This window comes from Limulus polyphemus, unplaced genomic scaffold, assembly GCF_000517525.1.
Source record: "Limulus polyphemus unplaced genomic scaffold, Limulus_polyphemus-2.1.2 Scaffold1163, whole genome shotgun sequence".
Classification (NCBI taxonomy): Eukaryota; Metazoa; Arthropoda; class Merostomata; order Xiphosura; family Limulidae; genus Limulus; species Limulus polyphemus.
Window position 1 is genome coordinate 266,851 of NW_013666773.1, and position 20,868 is coordinate 287,718.

Genomic DNA, 20,868 nt, shown 5'->3' on the forward strand with positions numbered 1-20,868 from the left:
ACTGAAAAATTTAATTTTTTCTGAAAAGGTGGTGTCTATGTACTTGTGACCACTCAGTGTATATTGTATATGTTTTACACTTTTCCTTTCATTAACATTGCATACACAGAAGATTTTCTATTCCGACTCGCATAGCTTCTTTTTATTTCCTTTAATCATTCATCAAAATATATGCTTGCATTCATGATTTTGTACATATATCCATGCTATATAGCACACAAAGAACACTAGAATTACTGAATTATAGCTTAAATTTAATATGATTAGTCAGATGTATGGTACATTTTGATTATACAGTAGTTTCTCTACTGAGGTTTTATGTGCATGTTCATAGTAAATTAATTATATTAACATATTTCCATATCATACAACCAGAAACTTGAAATGATTGGAGATAGCAGTTCAGTTTAATGTTTTCTGAAATATTTTATGTTCCAGTTTTATTATGGTTCAATAGATATATTGATTCTGTTAACTGATATATAATTGATATAATTTGTTATATCTAGATAGTATATCTCAGTAGCATCCACCTATTGTGAATTTGCAGTCATTCTATATGAGCAATTGTTTATTGAATTTTTTTATGACATATATAGGATCAATAGACATATAATTTCCCCCTTCATATTTCTCTTTTATTTCATCAAAAACTCACATGAGGCCTAAACTTACCATTACACATTGTTAGCCAACAATATTACATTTAAGTTTGATGTATCATCTGGCTGCATCTATATAAATGATGTATGTTGAAGTTATATGGCACCCATCCAGGTGACTGCACCCCTCTTTCCAAAATCCTAGATCTGCTACTGCCTGAGGAGATTCATACTTGTCCATGAAATTGCAAGAACACTGTCACGAGAAATATGAAAGTCTTCCATTAGCACACTCATTGTCAGGCTGCAGTTCTGTCTCATCAAAGCATGGGCATTTGCAAGAAGCCAGTGTACAAGATACTCTCAAACACAGAGAATACTGCTGCAGTAGCTTGGCTCAAAATGATTGGACGCGACCAAGTATCAGGGTCAGAAAATTAAATAAATGTAACTCGGCCTTTTACACCCAAATTATATGACTCACAACTAAAGTACCTAGATTGCCATTCAAACCATAACGAACTTTGTTTTGGCGACAAAGAAGGATGTATCTATCTCCAAATTCCGATCAAGTAAAGCAAATTTTTTATATTATGTGAAACGGGTTTCTTATCAAATGAAAATCTGGACTATTGGGATCATAAAGAAGAGCCTCAGGAAGGAGGTGAAGGGCAGAGATAAGGGATAAAGGTAAAGATAGATAAAAACAAACAACTAGAAAGAAAGGACACCTTATCAAATCAAAATTTTTGAGACTTGTGACAATTTTCTTCACAGAAAATTTAAGGAATCTGTTTTGATTCAATCCAGATGCCCTTCCACTAACAGGTACAATGCCTGGCCTGTATAATACTTTTGTTCTAATTTTTTACTATTATGTTTGTTTTGTTTTGAAATTAAGCACAAAGCTACACAAAGGGCTATCTGTGCTCTGCCCACCACGGGTATCGAAACCCGGTTTCTAGCAGTATAAGTCCGCAGACATACCGCTGTGCTACTGGGGGGCTTACTATTATGATCAGCAACTCTAACCCATTAACAATACTTTTAGCACGTTTCATGTATACTGTTCCCTTATATTGTTGTAGTTCTATTTTCTTTTCAGTTACTGTAATTTAAAATCAGTTTGGTACCTGTGACGTTCACTGACCCTCGAAAAAGGCAAAAGCCATAATGTCGGGTTGAATAAATTAACTTTTAACTGAAGTTGTTTGATGTCTTCATTGAGAATAGAAATTCACCCACACAAATAAATATATATTACCAGACCACTCAATCAATTGTCAACACATTTTAATATTTTTTTGGTTTAATTTCCTGTTGCCCTTCACCATATGTTCGAACTTCATTGCCAGTGTAGCACATGCCTATGGTTATCTATTTTTTACACTGGAACTTTTTCTTGAGAAACTGAAGGGGTAATTTTATCCAATCAAAGATAGTCTTACTTAGGTCAAATCCAAGCCCTGTAAAGATGACGTCCCAGGCTCCAGAATAGTAAAAGTGAAAAGAAATCAAACCAATATAGTCTTTTTTTTTCCCTGCTAGTCCCAGACAAGAACAATAATAATAATGATCTAGACAAGCAGAAAAAGAAGAAGTTTGATCGTGACCACCCGAGAACTGTTAAGACTCAATGGTTCAAAGGGCTTTACATGGTTTGTAGTGAGGGATGATCTGCTGAAATGCTCTGTGTGAAATGAAATGAAAAAAAAAAGACATCTTTACAGTCAGCAAAGATTTGGACAGGCCAAAAGGGATGATTTGATGAAGCAAGAAAACATGGTTGATCATCATGATGGTGCTATTAAATCAAAGTTAAAACAACACATGAAAGTTGTCACTGTGAATTCTTATTCCAGTGTAACAGATTTTTCAAATGGCAACTGTTCTGACCCAAGCCAAGGAAGGCATACCAGCATCAAAAAATACTCTTCTCATTCGGCTTCAGATTTTCAATGTAAGTTAAGTGTGCATTTTGAAAACTACTTCATGAAATACCACACCCATGATAGTATTGAAGAGACTGCAGCATATTTTATTGTATGAAACATTAATTGGTTCAAAAACATTAATCTACTCCTTAAATGTAAACTATATAAATATAGATTTAGTTAAAATATTTGGTCTAATTTTATTCATGATATACTGGCTACAGTTTTGTCTCATATTTTTCATTGACAGAGTGTGACATCATTTAAACATCTTTGAAACAGAAACATCAAGCCACTACCATCATAATGATTCTGTTAATGACATATACAAAGCTCTTGCCACAGTGGTGAGGGAAGAAAGAACAACAAGAAGGCCCATTTGATGTTTTTGCCATTTCTACTGATGAGGCGACAGATAGCTCAAACCTGTATACTGTTATTGTATATCCGAGATTTATTGGAGTGGATCATTAAGTCCATAAAAATTCCTAGGCATGTCTGAACTTTCTGCTACTTCTGCAGACAGGGTGTATAATGGGATCAGGAAGGTGATGCTGGAGCATGATCTGCAGTTGGAACACATGGTTCGGCATTGCTACAGATGGTGCATCTATGATGAACAGGGTCCACACAAGAGTTGCTAGCTACAGATGGTGCATCTGTGATGAACCAGAGTCCACACAGGAGTTGCTACTAAATATGATCTGTTCACATTCACAAGAATTTATATATTTGTTTCAACTATAGCTGTTAATTTCTTTACTTAAAAACAAAAGTAGTTTTTCAATTCATAACTATATATATACTGCACCATAAAAAAATATTAGTAACCCTACAAAGTCTATTGCTAAATTAACTCTTAAAATATTACATAATTGTACATTATCTACTTACTTGTTTAAATCACTAAAAACAAAATATTTATATCTGAAATGCTAAAGTGTTTAAGATATCAACAAAAAATTTGCACTTTTGAAACACAGTACAGCCTGAACTACATATCCACAAAAATAATGTAGGTGAATAATTATAACTTAATAATTTTGATCTTTATTAATAGATAAAAATTACCAGTAGCTTATTGTTATTAAAATTTTATTAGAGGTTCAAACAACAGCATCCTCATATCATCACAAAACATTGTATGGCTCACAGACTTCAACTTATGAGTGAGAAGTCAGGAAACAAGGTGCCCTACCTAGTGAAGTACTTGGGAATTATCAATCAGTTCACCAAGTCTTTGAAATTTTCCCCCAAAGCTTTGTCATCCTGCTAGAGACAAGCAAAGAATTACATGCCAAAAGTGCGAACAAGATTTGCCAATTTTTTTCACAAGATGGCTTTCTTTTAGTGAGAGTGTACAGGCCCTCATTGGGTGCCTGGGGGAAATCATCAGTTGTCTTGCTGCAGCTGGTGCTGTGCGTGGCCTGGAAGGTAGGGTGGTGTTACATGGTCTCATGACACAGATGACATCTTTAAAATTTGTTATGATGGCACATTCTGTGTGATTCAGTGGGTGTTTTATAATCTTGCCAGAAAACATGCAAAAGGATGGAGACACATACACAGTAGTCATGCCACAGGTAGATGCTACCAGACTTGCACTAAAAAGTCTTCTTACATCACCAGGCTCTCACATTAGGCAGGTGTTGGATATAACGCCAGACCAGCCATGTCCAAGTGGCTATGCTGTCTTCCATGGGCTTGATATAAAAGATTCTCCATCTCAGAGGGAAATAGTTCTAAGCTGCTGCTGAAGCATTTCTTGAGAAACTTGATAACAGGCTTGCTGTTACCTTTCCTGACAGCAACTATATGATGAATTCTGAGCTTCTAAGCCCAGTGCACCATCTATAAGCAGTTGGATGGTGCTACCTGAGTTCAACACACTGCTTAAAAGGTATGAAGCATTCACAGATACATCATTGTCCAAAGTTGAGTGGGTTTTATTGAACAATGCAATGCAACAGGACCAATTCAAGAACATGGATTTGTTAGCATTTTACAAATGTCTCCTTCATGACACCACAGATTTTTCAGACCAAAGCAAACTGACTTGTATTGGACTTACTATCCCAGTTACCTCAGTTGATCGCAAGCAAGGGTTTAGCACCTATAATGGTATTAAAACCGATTCTTGTAACATGCTTTGTGTGGATCATGTTGAGACACTGATGAACTTGTCCTTGTGTTAAACCATTAGAGTACTTTGACTTAGAGAAAGCTTTCAAAGTCTGAACTGCTACCAAGGGCAGAAGAAGTTAAGCATCTATGATGAAGGCCAGTCTGACTGAGCAACAGAGTAGCAAAGAGGAAAGCTCAGCCTCTGAGTATCAGAAGCATCCACAATTATCCATGGAAAAAGGACTGGACAGGTTGCAAACCCTGGCTACCAAGTCCCGTAAAGAGTGTGACTCTTCAATAGATTAATCTTTGGTTAAAGTGAAAACTGTGCATTGGCTGAACATGTAAATTATACTGAACATACCATCCAGTGGGGGGAAAAAAAATGTTATTTTGGCACAACTGAATAATATGACAGCTAGAAATATTAGAGAAACCATTGAAATAATGAAACACAGCAAAAACAACTTGATCTTAAATAAGGATGAAGGGTTAGAAAATTAGAAAGTATTTAGATGGTGTGATTTTATTTTTTGAATTGTAAACTAGTAGTCATATGACCATGGTTTTTGTACTTGTATATCACACAGTAACTGTTTATCACACTCCTGAAGATGATGTGGAACCATGTTGAAACTCATAGACTGACTTTTACAACCATTAATCAAGTTAAATAATGATTTTAGTTGTGTATTATAAAACACTGTTCATTTGTGTATTTTAAATATATACACATGTTCCTTGAAATTTAAACTTTTAATATTATGAATCTACCAACTGGAATTTTATCAAGGACTTTCGAAAAACAGAGGTGCAAGTTTAAGTGAAATGTAAAAGAAATGGTACTATATCAAAATTTATCAAAGTAAACTGTAACATCAAAGGAAGCTGTATCGACTACTGTTTACAGAAGACTGAGCAATGGATTTTGAAAATTGTAATTCAACAGAAAAGATGTGTTACAGCAAAGTAAAAAGGCAAAGAAAAATCTTAAACAACAATGGAATGCAGGGAAGAAAATTATTTGGACACATACTCAAGGCAAGCTGGAGAAATATAAATTAAAACTAAAAGAGAAGTATAACTCTTTACTGAACAGAGACAGTACAAAAGAAGAATAAACTAAACGAGTTGGAATAACCACCTGAAACTTACGTTATCTTAATAAGAAATACAATATTGTATTAAACGATAAACAGATTGATGTACTTAACAAGGGGATGGGATTTTTTTGTAAACCTAAAAATGTTTGGAAAGAAGATTTCATTACAGAAGTGGAAACAGGCCTGAAAAAAATTAAGGATATTGATTGATAAAGTGTATATCATTAGATTTGAATGTAAAGAGTTAATAAAAAATGTTAAAGTCAATTTGGAGAAAAATGAAGATGTACAAATCTTAAAATCCTTAAACAATTTGGACATTGTAATTTGTAAACTTGATAAAGGTGGTCAAATGGTTATCTAAAATAAAGAGGACTACACTAAGATTGTTGAACAGTTACTAAACAATGGTATATAAGAAAAGGTTAAAACCAACCCTCTTAACAGACTTCATGAATTGGTTAAAGAAAAAATAAGACTGCCTAAACCTAACTTCCCCAGAAAAAAGATAGTTGGTTCCAAGTAGTTTTGTAATTCCAAGATTTTATGCTTTACCTATATATTCCTATAGACCCATATATTCAAATGTAGGTTCATCCTTCTACAAGGTAGCTAAATTTTTAGAATGTAAGTATTCTTTCTTGAGTGATAAAAATACTTATACCATTAACAATTCCATAGAATTCGTTGAACAAGTATGTAAAGTGAATCTAAATAGTAATGATATGCTTGTATCTTTTGATATTGTAAACTAATTCCTGGTGGGTATGACCCCTCCAAATAATGACTTCCATGGAACGATTTTACATTGACTAATGACTTCTTGACAGATGCAACATACGACCATGATTTTTGGGTGAAAAGTCAGTTAATGACCACTCTATAGCGACTTTTCTTCATATCAATAATGTAATTTACAGAGACACATGAATACAGTGTATACAGTATGGAACAAAAAATGTAACGTGACCCGAGATTGTTTCACAGTTCAGTACATGTATATTGATACCCTAGGGTGTTCAAATCAAAATTTTGGTTTAAAAACTTTCACATCCTGAAAGATAACCAGGGACAGTCAGAAACTGTTGTGTATCTTTGTTCTGCTTGCAGAATTAAGGATTATTCTGTTAGTGAATGTAGTAGATTTTGAGCTAGTTGCCTAGACATTAAGTAACTTGATTAGTATTTGCTAGCGGGTGTGAAGGTTATTAACTCGCATTTGTTGAGTGTGTGGTAAACATGGCTAAAGAAATTCCTCAAGGCATCTGGGAAAGCTGCAAATGTCTTAAGCTGAGAACAGGAAGTCGCTGCGAAGGAGGCGGCTCGAATCATCACCTCAGAGTGTTGATATAGAAACATGATGTGGATGTTGATATAGACCATAGCTGTGATGAAAACAACCAGTTCCAAGTTATACGTAATCTATAAATGAAACATGGAAATTGGAGAATTTTTGGTCAACTTGAAATTGTTTTAATGCAGTATGCTACATTATCTTATTATGTATACAGAATATAAACCATTATGCTCAACCCCTGGGAACAGCAACTGGCACAACTTGAACTCAGTCGTTCGTAATCTAGTTATTGATTCTTTGAATAACAACTTCCTATCAAATGCAACTTTTTATTATAGCAGATAGTTCAGTCATATCTAAGAGGACTACTGAATCATTATTCACAAAAGTACCTATTGATACAGCTGTCAATTGTTTTAAAGACAAATTACATGTAAACAGTGTACCAGTCATCGAAATTTTAGACACAATAAACTTAACAAAAATTTGTGTTGAAAATCATATTTTCAATTGAATAATAAGATCTATAAACAGACTGAAGGCCTAGCTATGGGTTCTCCATTATCTCCTTTATAGTGTGATCTTTTTATGGATATTTGAAATTGATGCTTTACAGAATGCTAAACCTAAACGGAAACATGTTCGTGGTGTATCGGCATGGTAAAGAGAGCCTGCTAGAATTCGCTAATTACTTAAATAGCCTCGAACCCTCTTTTTCAATTGACTCACCAAGTTGAAGAAAATAACAGCTTACCATTTTTAGACATACTTGTTAAGGAAAACAAGAATAAGATAGAAACTTCAGTCTATTGTAAACATTTTTCTGTTATCTTGTAGCCACCAAGAATCATTTCACCCAAAGTTGCAAAAAAGTCAGCTTTTTAATCTTATGTTTACTATGTTCTAATTCAACAGGTTTAAAAAATGAACTGTTACTTATTAAACATGTAGCATTAGTTAGAGGTTTCTCACCTCAGATTGTTGATAGAGCCATGAGGAAATTTAAGTGTTGAACAAAAAAGTTAAAATCAACATTTGATAAAATAGAGAAAAAAGAAATTTTCCCAGATTTATCATGTCAACTTCTTCATAAATTCAAAAAAAAAATCTTATCGTCACTTACAGACCATAGTATAAAATTAGTCAAATATTAAATAAAACTAAAGACAAAATAAATCTAATGGAGAAAACAGGTATATATAAAGTTCAATGTAAATGTGGTCATGCATACATTGATCAAACTAGAAGAAATTTAAAATGTAGAATAAATGAATCTAAGAGAAATGTTAAACAAAAGTGAAAACTGCATTAGCTGAACATGTAAATTATACTGGACATATCATCCAGTGGGAAAAAAACTGTTATTTTTACTCAACCGAATAATTTGACTGCAAGAAATATTAGAGAAACCATTGAAATAATGAAATACAGAAAAAACAACTTGATCTTAAACTAAGAATGAAGGATTTGAAAATTAGAAAGTATGTAGATGGTGTGATTTTATTTTTTGAATTGTAAACTAGTAGTCACATGACAATGGCTTTTGTACTGAAGATGACGTGAAACCATGTTCAAACATGTAGAGTGACTTTTACAACTGTTGATCAGTTTAAATAACGATTTTAATTGTGTATTATAAAATGTTGTTCGTTTGTGGATTTTAATATTTATCTACAAGTTAGTTTAATCCTGCACAAGGTGACAATCCACAAAAAAGATTACAATTTCTGGTATTCATGAAAAACATTGCATTGATATTTTATATAGGAAAAAAAAATAGAAATTTTAAGGGAAAAGTAGGGATCATTGGTTATTTGTAGAATTGCTAAATGAAGGATAAAATAAATGATGCTGTTTTAAACTGCTTCATTTAGCTATATGGATCACAATGCCAAAGTAGGGATTAAAAATCTATACAACTAGTATCACTTTACTTGTTTGTGTATTTTGTTTTGGATACTTCTTATAGCAATTCTACGAATAACCAACAACCCCTACTTTCAGTTAGAATTTTAATTTTTTTCCCCCATTTATTTGTTTAATTTTTGTATATCCATGGAATGGACACAACATCCATAAACTTTTGGTATAGCCATATCCCTGATAGCTATAACTTTTACAAGAATTAAAACCACAATCACAAATTTATAAAATGTAATCCTTACTTTGTCCTACAGATAAGTTTATAAAGCTGACAAAGTAGGGATTAAATTTTATAACTTTGTTGTTGTGGTTTTAATTTTTCTTTCCTTACTCTTTGAAGCAAAATCCCTATTTCATTTTAAAATTCATAATTTTTAATACTCTTGTTTGTTTACTTTACATGTTATACCTGTATAAAGTATATACTTTACCTTTTAGAAACTGTCAGTGTCTGTCCATTGATATGTAGCACCATCTATTGGGTGGAAAATATATGTAAGTATATGCATGATATGTTTACCATTTATAAAAAAATCTGTATATACTTATTGGAATATCAAAGTGGATACCCACAGACCAGTCAAGTAAGCTGGAGAAATGACAGTCTGAGCCATCTATGGACTAGCACCACTGATGTGATCAGGTAGGTGAGTAGCAGACAAAAAAAATTGCCATTTTAGAAATTTTTGAATTGTCATACTGGAAATGTTAGCGAAGCTTTTTAGCATACTATTAGTATATATGCACAAAATATATCATAACCAATACTTTGAATGGTTGGTTTTTTTGCTTAGGAATTCAATAGGGTGGATTTTTGGCATGTGAATTATTAGGAATCCCTGTTGATCCCTACTATTAAGTACTACAGTACTTAATAATATACACATTTTTCTATAAATGTTGTCTCCTATCAAAAATAAGTTTTCAATCTGCCTACCTAATTGTACTAACAAATGGTTTGAAACTTATATTACTGCTTTCAGTTTCATACTTACAAGTTGTTTGAATCATGGAATGTATTCCATTATCTTTTCATTAACAATGTCTGTGAAACATCAATATATATAATTTTGTTGTAATTTGTCTGTTGGCTAGTAGGAATTGTGGATCATAATAATAATGTCAAAATCAGACAGGCCTAGAATTCTGGAGTCCTCCAGATTTGATATGAAGTTTTCTAGTAAATTTGAGTATATATTATAAATACTAGATAGTCAAGAAAACATAGAACTGTTTCTAGCCAGCAGAAGAGTAAATCAGTCACTGTGTAGTTTTAGGATCACACCTATTGAGTTACTTTGTACAAGTCTATGCTTACCTTAGTGTAATGCAGTTGGGTGTTGTTTGTAAAAAGTGTGCAAGTGTTCAAGCTTGTAGAAACACCAAAGAAGAAATAAACTGATTTGTTACTGTTTACATGGACTGGACATTGATTTATTTTTGCCACATATTTTAAAACAACCTATCAAGAACAATACACACACACACACACAAACAAGTTTCCACCTAACCCATGTGTTTGGGCCACAATCTGTTTCTAACCTTGCATGACTATTTTCATTAGCATAACTCAAAGGAAAACTGTACTTAAATGTATGGTTTGTTTTTTCTGCACATCATCATAACCTTAAATCAAAATTATAGTTTTCAGGATTAACAAACACTGACCTATAATATTATTATTCCTATAATACTTTTCCAACAGTTATATCTAATTACTTATACCTATTTTCATGACAAAAAAAGATAAAACCTCATAAATCTTGTACAATAGATTTAATTGAAGCCTCCACACACTACTATAATGTCATATTCTCTGTATGTGTAAGCCTAGTTTACCACACACCACTTCTTGTAGATCATTTTCTTGAAAGTAAACTGAATCCTTTCCATATATATATATATCAATAGGTGTGGGTTAAAAAAAACCTTGGTCCTTATAATTGCACATTACCAACTTACAGCTGTATGCATGTTAGTATATTTCACATTTACTAAGTTTGGGTATAGCTGCTCAACAATGTTTCCACTTCTCGAAGTCTCTCTATGATACCAGTCAACTGTCCTTCCGATACTTCAAACCTTATCCGATCATCTTCCTAAAATAGAAATAGTCACAGTAAGAATAGCTTATAAAACACATGATCAGGATATGTATCTAAAACTTAAGTACAAAATAAACACAATATTCAAGACCTTAAACCAGCATGAAAATTTAGTTAGGGGTGCTGTTATGATCATAAAATTTATAGAACTGCACCTTCAACTTTGGTGCAAAAAGGGAAATATATATAAATGTACATTATTTTTTTAATTTACGAATGGTAAACACTAAGAATATATTATCAAACAAGTAGAAATTTTGCTTATTGCAGTGATATCAGTGGCAGTTCTAGCATATTTTCAATGGTCCTGCTCCTTCTGACACTTCAAATGTGGAACTGATATATGAATCAATGCTAATAATGCTTATTTTTTCATAAGTGAAAAATAAATAAAAACCTTGAAATACTATTATGGATGTTAAACATGAATGAGAATGTGAACTTGTTCTTTGGCTAAACAAATTAATGCTTTTTTATTTATCATCACTGTAATCTGTCAAAATGCAAGTTATCAACCATCCAATTATGTCATCTTTAGGGTCATATTGACCCAACAGAATTTCAAATAAATGAAACAGCCTCAACTTGATAAAGTAAACATTTTTCTTACCCGAAAATCAATTTCTAATAAATACTTACCTCTTCACACAGTAGCTATTTCTTGTGCACTTCCATTGAGATTTTGTGCGTGACACTAGCCTTGGAATATCTCCTTCCTAAGTTGCTTGTTTTGTCTTGAAATGCACTAGTACATCCCCATGCACAATAGATCCCCATAAGCACTTGCACTCAAAATGAATTTAATTTTTAGACAAAGTAAAAATAAAGTACACTGGTAGTGGGATAGTGTACAGAGAGGTATCTGCCAGAAATACATTTTCAGGTAAGGAAAATGTTAACTTCTGAAACAGTTTACTTATTACCTCACTGTACACAGTAGCTAGAATACCTCCCTGATTTGGTGGAGGGGCTGGTGCAAACAAGAAAAACTAGATAAGTTTACTTCACAGAAGGCATCAGAAAAGGAAAGCCCATGGAGTGTGACACCCAATAGCACGGGCTTACTAGATGACTACAGTAGTTGGAGACTGCATCCTTCTCAGACATGGTGTGTTCTTTGCCCAGATAGAAGTATGAAAGGAAGAAGGCAAAAAATGACGCAGTGTGTTGCATGTACATGTGGAAAACAACACGAGTAACCAAGCTTTTCCACACAAAAGGTTGGATAAACATGAAGTGTAGTATGGCTATGGCAATAATAAGATTGTACAGTTTGGTATGTGTTCTGTTGTACAATTTACACACCATACATATAGGAACAGAAATAAGGTTCCTTTTTGCCTCCTGAAGAGAACCCTTTCCCACCTAGCTGGTTAAAACCACTGGGAACTAGGCATACAATATAATAGGTGATGGCCTGCACTACACTTACAAGGACACCCTGCCCAAACTTTAGTGCCCACTCAGACTATTTCCAGAGTGATCGCACAACCAGTAAGGAATTCTCCATGTTGACCACACCCAGCAGCTAGAAACTGAAAATGGCAAGGTTTTCCATACTCCACTTGAAGACTGGGAGGATGGGGTTTCATGCTGGGGAACTTTGGAGAAGTGCCCAGATGCAATTGGACCTAACCACCACAAAGATATTTCATTGGAGAAAGTGCAGTGGATTACCAAGAAACTTATTTTGAAAAGCTGACATTTGTGAGCTTGGATGTGGGCAGGTACTCTCCCAGTGCTGGTAGTGGTCTTGCAAAGAACCCCATCTCAACAGTGGGAACGTAGAAACCAGAGTGGATGGGCTTAACACTTTATGTTACCCCTAACTTGATGCAGATTTGGAGAAGCAAGTATACCAGGTGAGGCAACATCAGCCACATTGAGTTCCAAAGTGAACACAAGATTATTGTTAAAAATTGGCAAAGAAATAAATGAGACATTTACCCTATTAAATTTGGTGAGTAGACTAAAGAAGAGTGTTTACAGGGAGAAGTCTAGTGGAGAAGGTGTATTGGACATTGATGATCTCCCTGTCTATAAGATCTCACCCAATGATCTCCAAAGGAGTGAGGCCAGAGTGAGTTAAGGGACAAATCTGAAAAAAAGGGATGTAATAGTCTATGAATGCCATCCATTTGGAAAGAATAAGTGATCTGGATGAAGTGTTGAACCCAACTAGTATAGAAGACTGAGCATCCCACTGGGAAGCCATGTGACAAACAACACCAGATTGGTAGATAAGGAGCCATCTCCCTTCCAAGCCATCCATGTGTATGGAAGGAAAGAGAGATCAGGGAACAAAATGGAATAAGATATGTTGAACAGAGTATGGGAGGCATACAAGTCATAAATATTGGAACAGCAATGACTCCAAACTATAAGGAGAAGGAAAGAGGCCTTCAAGGAAAGTTGAGAGAAAGAACAAGATGCCAAGGATTCAAACATGGTCTGGGTAAGTATAAAGAACCACAAAATGGTCCTAATTAGGCAAATGAGACAAATATGTAAAAAGAAAAGAGAAGAACCAGAAAAAAAGTAGAAGAACAGATGAAGAAAAGAAAGAGCCATGGTGAAAAAGGCAAAAGGTGGTTGACAAAACCATACAATATCCTGCAAAGATGTACACTGACAATTGCTGGTCAAACAGCCTGGTAAAGAAAAACAAATGATTGTCAACAAATGGATTGCCTGAGGAAGAGAGTGCCTGATGGGCCAGTGGTAATAAAAATGCCAATTGTATCAGTGAACAAAGAGTGAAAACATGAAATGGGCAGTACAAAAAAAGGCAACACACCTATTGAGTAAGAAACAGACAATCCTACATGGAAAGACAAAGAGACAACACTCCTGGATGTAAAAGTTGGAGCAAGAGGAACCTCAATGATGGAAGAAGAAGAGGTGCATAAGATGCCAGTCAGTGGAGAAGAGGAAATCAGGATAGAGCTAGCAAAAAAAGGTGCTACAACAGGATTCAGTGAAAAGTGTCAAGGAACATTGCCAAGACAATGGGGAAGGCAGGTAGCAGGGAACACATACAGAAAACATCAAAATAGGCTGTGTCCATAGCCAGAGCAACCTGTTGTGAGATCAGGGACCAAAAGACCTAAGGTGACCAAACACTCCATGATCTGCAGAAGAAATGAAGAAAGATGAGCCTGAATGAAGTATGAAGAGGAAAGAACTCTAAGGTGGATCAAATACACAGTCAGTCATGAACAACCAAAAAGTAAGACCTGAGAAGGGATATGGCTGAAGAAGAGTTCTACTAAGTAGAAGTGAAAAACAGCCAAATGTCCAGAAAGGAATGTAAATGCAGGCTGAAACTGTGGGTGTGGCGAGTAAAAGCCTTCATGACCTGGTTGAAGACATTAGGAGCAAAAGCCATGCCAAAGAGAAGAGCCAAAAACTGGTATACTGTATTGTGGAAAACAAACCAAAGGAAATGGCATGAAAACTGGGCTATTGGAATATGAAGAAAGACATCCAAAACACTGACTGTCTTCATCTAAAGACCAGTGGAAAACAACATATTAAGAGTAAGAAACCCCTTCATCTGAAACTGGGGAATCATGAGAAGTGGTTCAGAAAAGTATGATGATGAGATGTCAGTCCCCAGTATTAATGGGGACAATTAGAGGTGGAATTAGTAATCTGGAGAGGAAATAACTCTCTATGGCATTCACAATCAAGAGCTACAATATTATGTCTTTGAGATGGTAAAGGTGCTTAGGATCAGAAGGTGGAGGAAAAATAATGGGGAAAGGGGAAGTAAAGTGTAGAAACAGCAGGTAAGAACCTGAATGACCAAATGGTTGTCTGTGAAGGCAGTCTACAGGCTGGAAAAGAAGTGCCCTAATATGACCCATGCAACTGGGTAAAAAGGGAGGTAGTCACCAGTGGGATGGAAAAAGGCTAACTCTCCAGAAGGTGGAGTGGCAGGAAGAGGATTGTGAGAAGAGAAAGGTACATGAGTCAAGGCAAATGAGGGAATGCACAGGAACAGGCAAGATAGGAAATTAAAAAGTGATAGAAAAGTGATGGCCAGCAGTTTCCACCCAAGACTTCAAAGTGAGAGGAACATACCAAAGACCATGTGACAAATTATTAAAGTGAGATGCAAGCCACACTGGGAGGACTGAGGAAGGTGAAAGATGGAGAAAAAGGTGTCACATCTGAGTACATCTCAACAACACAGAAACCATGTGAGGATAGAGCACCAATGATGAGACTCTAGATTAAGTAAGGAAAAGAACTATATGGATCCCAGTAGAGGGACTCAGGTACGAGATAAGAAGAAAATAGTCAGCAAAGGAATAGAGCAAGAAGAAGTAAGCCCTGGTATTGGATACTAGAGACAGCGAGTCAATCCCCAAGCAGGCAGATGGGATTTCAGGGATTGAGGATTTAAGAAAGCAGAAAGGAAGCATCTATAAACCATGTTAAAGGAATCATAGAAATAAGGAGGACACAGTAGGGAAGAGTGGGAACAATGTTGTGAGAATATCTCAGCATAAATACAAAATCAGATGAAGGCGAAAAGAATAAAGATTATGAAGAAACATAAGACAGGAGAAAGGGAAGGCATAGTATAATTCTGACAAAAAGAGAAAAGAGAGAGAGAAATGATGGGTCCCTCAACAGCAAATGATGAGGCCAGAGCAACTCCAGGCATTGGAAAGAGCTGGACAAAAATGTTCACCTCATGGTCAAGCTGAGGAATGGAGAATACATATGAAATGGAAGGAGGAACTGGGAAAGAAGGCAAAATCCATGAATGGTGAAAAGAGGCAGTAATGTCTTTCCCAGTCAAATAATCTGTAAAGAGAAATGTCATTTAATGGTTTCTCAAGTTCTGCATACAACCATAATAATAGGATATTAACAAGTCTCATTATAGATGAAGTTTTGGCTTCATGAATAAAGGTAGAGCCACAGGGGGATAAAGCCGCAGTAATGCGAATTGGCAGGATTGAAAAATGATAACCCTAACACAGCTTGAAGTGTACCTATGTTGAAAAATGAACAAAAGTGAGATATGGAATTATAAATCTTATAAAATTTGAATATGAGAATAGACATTCACTGAAAGATGAAATAGTCAGAAAGACAGTAACTAGGATGATAAAGATTACTAAATTAAATTAATCACAAGGGTCACACAAAATCTTCCAAATTGAAGAGAAAAACTATATATTTCTGTTAATGGCAGTGTTGAGTTTAAGAATGAAGTTAATTTCAAGTACTGTGCATGGGGGCTGTGTCATCCTGTTTGTGGAGGACTATTGCCAATTGATGATTACATCAGTTACTAGCATAGTTTCTGTCAAAACACAAGATTTAGTGGCAGATAATTCAAGACCAATGACGTGCACAAAATCTCAACTGCAGGTGCATGAGAAACAGCTACAGTGTGCAGAGAAGTAAATGGATCATTATGGAAATATGTTTTCTTTGCATAGCTTGTAATCTCTTACGTTAAATATTGGAAATTAATGTAAACTCTGAAAGATATGCTTAATTGTATATATATATATTTTTTTTTACAGAAATTGATGTTTGGTGAAATAGACTCTGAAACATAATAGGAAGGTAAAGTATGCTTTATAAGTGACCCGCAAAATATGTCATTGCCCCTACTAACAACTATTAAATCATCTCATGGTAATTTAAGGAAGCATGATTTTCACAATTATATATATCGGTATAGCTAACTTTAACCCATAGCTGTATAGTGAGTGAAGACCCACTCCTCCAGCAGAGCAGGCCAATGAGTGCAATGCTAACTTCCAGTTACAAATGTGATACAAATCAGATTTAACTAAATATTAATGAATCATCTAAATATGAGTGATCATTAACCATGAGATTAGAGTGAGGGCAGATACAATTTTTCAAAGATAAAAATGAATAAACGTTTTCACTGAAATATTTAATAATGGGATGTCAGAATGTTACTATGCAGTTAATTTCTATTCTTATTACATAAAAAAGTATTTTTTAAAAATCTAGTTGTGTGTAATTTTGAGTGTAAGAAACAGAACAACTAATTTAAAAGACAACAATTTGCAACTATCAGAAAGAACTGTCATCTCCTACAAAATTATGTCAATGCAACACAACTATCCTCACAAAATTTCAAAATTTTACCCATGACAAGTGCTTGAAGTGGGGGAAAAGAAGAAGTGGGATAGTTTGTGAAATTTTTGAAGCTGAGTATTGTATTTATTGTTTTTCATGCATATTCTTTATTGTCATAAAAGTAAATAAAATACAAAAAATTAAACTTATTATATCAAATATGGTTAGATTAGGTAAAATAATCAAAAAATATAATAATAAAATCATTCATGAGGTATCCTCATAAGCAGCTCGTGCATTACATAATTTGATGTAGTAAAGTGAGCCACACATTTGCCAAATGATTTACAACTTATGTTGTGGGATTCCTGGTTAGACATGGTTCATAGAGCAATAAAAATTAAAATTAAGTACAAACAAATGTACACTGTTATGAGTTATAGTACAGAAGTTATAATTTTCCTACATTGAAAATGTATTTCCAATAGGTACTTACCTCCTCTCACATAAATAGCTATTCTCATTCAGTGCTGTCCTCTATATGAAAAAAAATTGTTTACACATGCCAAAAGCCTTCTATCTCCTGTCCATGCAAATCATCATGTGTCAACCCTCCACCAATAAGAGTGCAATGCGAGTCCCTCTATTCAATTCTACCAAACTATCACTTCGAATTTTAGCAGAAGATGGAAGCACTGATTTTCAGTGGTGAGGAAGGGTGGGAAGTGTGAGAGGAGGCATGTATCTATCCGAAATACATTTTCAGTGAAGGAAAATTATAACTTCCAATACGGAACATTACCTCAGCTCACGTAAATAGCTAGAATCCCACATTGAATAGATGGAGGGACTGGTACAAGGGAAAGAAACATCCTACAAAAGTGTCCAAAGGACACTCCTTAAGATGAGACTGTCAGATTCTACGATTTGCTGAGGAGAACTGTACCACTTCTGAACCAGGTATACTCTTCGCCCATTGTAGAAAGATGTTGCATATATGGGAGGAAAACAGAGGAGCACATCCAACTGCTAAAGAATTATGGCCAGAATGTGATCCGAACCATGCAATATTTATGAAACTCAATCCCAGAAATTATAAAAGTGGGTAAAATGAAAAGTATGTATCCCTAGGTGTAGAGTGGCTAGGGCACAAAAGACTGTTTACAGCAAGTCAACTACATCCAAAACTTATGCCACTAGGAACTGACATCCATGTAGGGGTAGGAAAAAAGATCATACCAGTGGCAAGTCAACTATAATCCAAAATCCATCCATCTGGCAAGAGCAGGAAAGAGGATCATACTGTCTTCACCTCAAGTTTATGAGACCAGAGGGAATCTGGTACCCCCAACTCACGAATGGGGCACAAGAATATGATAAATTGATCCGGGAAACTGACATCCAGTATCGAAAAGATGTCTACATAACGTAAACCATCTCCCTCAAAAGTGAAATTGACTGGAACCACCCCAAATGCATTAACATCCTCAGAATAAGAGACATCGAGAGATAGCAGAAAGGAAAGAACTGTACAGAAAAATCCACAATCATTACCACCGGTACCCACAACATTGATGGAATATAGATGAGGGAGGAATATAGACATCTGTAATACATGTGTGAAGAATTATGTTGATTGGTTCTACTCTAAATCCAAAAGCTGGTCAATGGGAACTGACATCCACGTGTGGTTAGGATGAGGGATCCCAATCGAAGGAGTGAGCTACAATTTTGACATTTCACTCCTATTTCTTTTCATGTTTCATAATGTAGGATATCACATCATCTACACCATCAGAACATCACTACCCTACTCTCAACTGAATGGTTTTATAATCATTTCTATTGTTTGTTTGTATTTCATTAACCCATTCAGGAGGATGCCTCCATGGTCCACCAACCCAGCAGCTTGGAACTGGAAAGTGGTAAGGACTCTCAAACTCCACTAGAAGAAGACAGGGTGAAATGCAGTGGAGAGTCTGCGGGAACAATAACACCTGAGACTGTGCAATGGGTGACCAAGAAACCCTATTTTTAAAAGTAGACCATAATGATTTATTCAATACAAGACATGGCAGAGATGGGCAGCTATCCCCTTCTGCTTTACCCATGTAGTCCATGATGGGTGGGTACACTCCAAGATGGGCAAACTTATGAAGCAATTCTATCACGAGGATAAACCTGCAAATGATCTTGTGGAACACCCCATCTTTGCATTGCGTGACCATGGAATATAATATGCAAGTCAACATGGCTTAACAGTGTAGAATTGAACAGTTAAAGAATACTTGGACAGGCACCACTCACCACAGAGCAGGATCCAAACAATGAGCATTAATAAAAGGGAAAAGGGCCCTGAAAATGAAAAGAAGAAAAAAAAAACTGTCAAAGTCTCACTGAATTCTGCTATTCTAGAATGGCTACAGGCAGAATATGATAACCTAAGAGAAACAAAACCATGATCAGAACAAGTGAGAGATGAATGTACCATGGGTAGTCCACATGCATGACTGAAGAAGTATCAACGATGGAAAAATTCCATTTGCATTGAGAAACTTCCAGGGAAGGGTGAATGAAACAAGCCAGAAAAGAGGGTAAATGTCGGGAGAAGCCAGATCACATCGCCAATGACCATAGGAAAACCAGGCATGAAGACAGAGGACAGGAAGGTCTGGATGAAACATCAGTGATTGAGGGTGGTGAAGAAGGGACAGAGACAGAGGAAAAGATAACAGAGGAGGAAGTTGGAGCTGGAGAAGCCACAGAAACCACAGCTGAGACAGCCAGGGAAGAGCTATCCAAAGGACTGAATACGGAGTGTCAAGGATAAACGAAATCATTCAGAGAAGAAAGAGAATGGGAGGATAGAAAAATGTGTAGGTCCAAACCTGGCTAAAAACATCGATAGCCAGAGCAAGTCGACGAGGAGTGAGGAGTACCCCACTGAAGTCAAAGCCACTAGAAAACAAAAGGATTGAGAGACCACAATGTCAGATAAATGTTATTTGGACAGAAATCTGATCCAAGACAAGAGTGAAAGCACCCGGAACATGTTATGCAATAATAAGAATATCGAGTGTGTGGGCCCAAAAAGAAGATCCAATGTATTCAGAGGGATAGAAAACTGGTACCACCCTTGTGATGAAGATAAGCAACCACTGAAGATAAGTTGGAATGGATCATTACCAGATGAAGAAAATGAACCCAAAACACGACCTACAGCAAGAAATTCCCAAGTGTTGACAGGATAAGACCTCTTGACCACAGACCAAAATTCCAGATTCTTCCAGTTGATCAACCCATGCCCCCATCCTCGAAGGGATGCATCCATGAAATGTGGAAAACCAGATGTGGATGAGGAAGCAGGACACCTACTGATGTGCGAGTCATATCTAACCACCAGTGCCAATCGACAACACGGGTAATAATTATGGATCCCTGCAAAATTCCACTGGTCATGAAAAGTCTATGAAATAGCCCACATATGAGCCTGACCTAAGGGGATAAGGGCTACCATGGAAAATCACATCGTCAAAAGCGACAGAACTTTGTGAGCTGTAACCAAGCTGAAAACTCATCAAATAAAGTTGAAAAGGAGAAGTGCAGGCCCGACTGAAATGTGTGTAGAAAAAGAAAAGCACCCAAATGGACAAGATATTGGATAGGTTGCAGGAAGGACTTTTCAATTTGATTAATAGC

General features: G+C 35.6%; 1 protein-coding gene across 4 annotated transcripts in view; it reads right to left on the reverse strand.

The window, feature by feature from the left end:
• Positions 1 to 1,613: 1,613 nt before the first annotated feature.
• Positions 1,614 to 20,868, reverse strand: part of LOC106462427 (COMM domain-containing protein 1-like) — a 44,554-nt gene continuing 25,299 nt past the window's right edge. Inside the window, exons 3-5 of one of the 4 annotated variants that reach the window (XR_002611251.1) lie at positions 10,946 to 11,082; positions 9,415 to 9,458; positions 1,614 to 3,240 (exon numbers count right to left, since the gene is read on the reverse strand). Coding sequence is in view for 3 of the 4 variants with exons in the window: in XM_022389699.1 (XP_022245407.1) it covers positions 10,978 to 11,082 (105 nt within the window). In the remaining variant the exon portion in view is untranslated. Of the gene's footprint in view, positions 3,241 to 9,414; positions 9,459 to 9,536; positions 11,083 to 20,868 lie in introns of those variants that run through there. The other 3 variants (XM_022389699.1, XM_022389698.1, XM_022389697.1) reach the window with 3 other exon arrangements.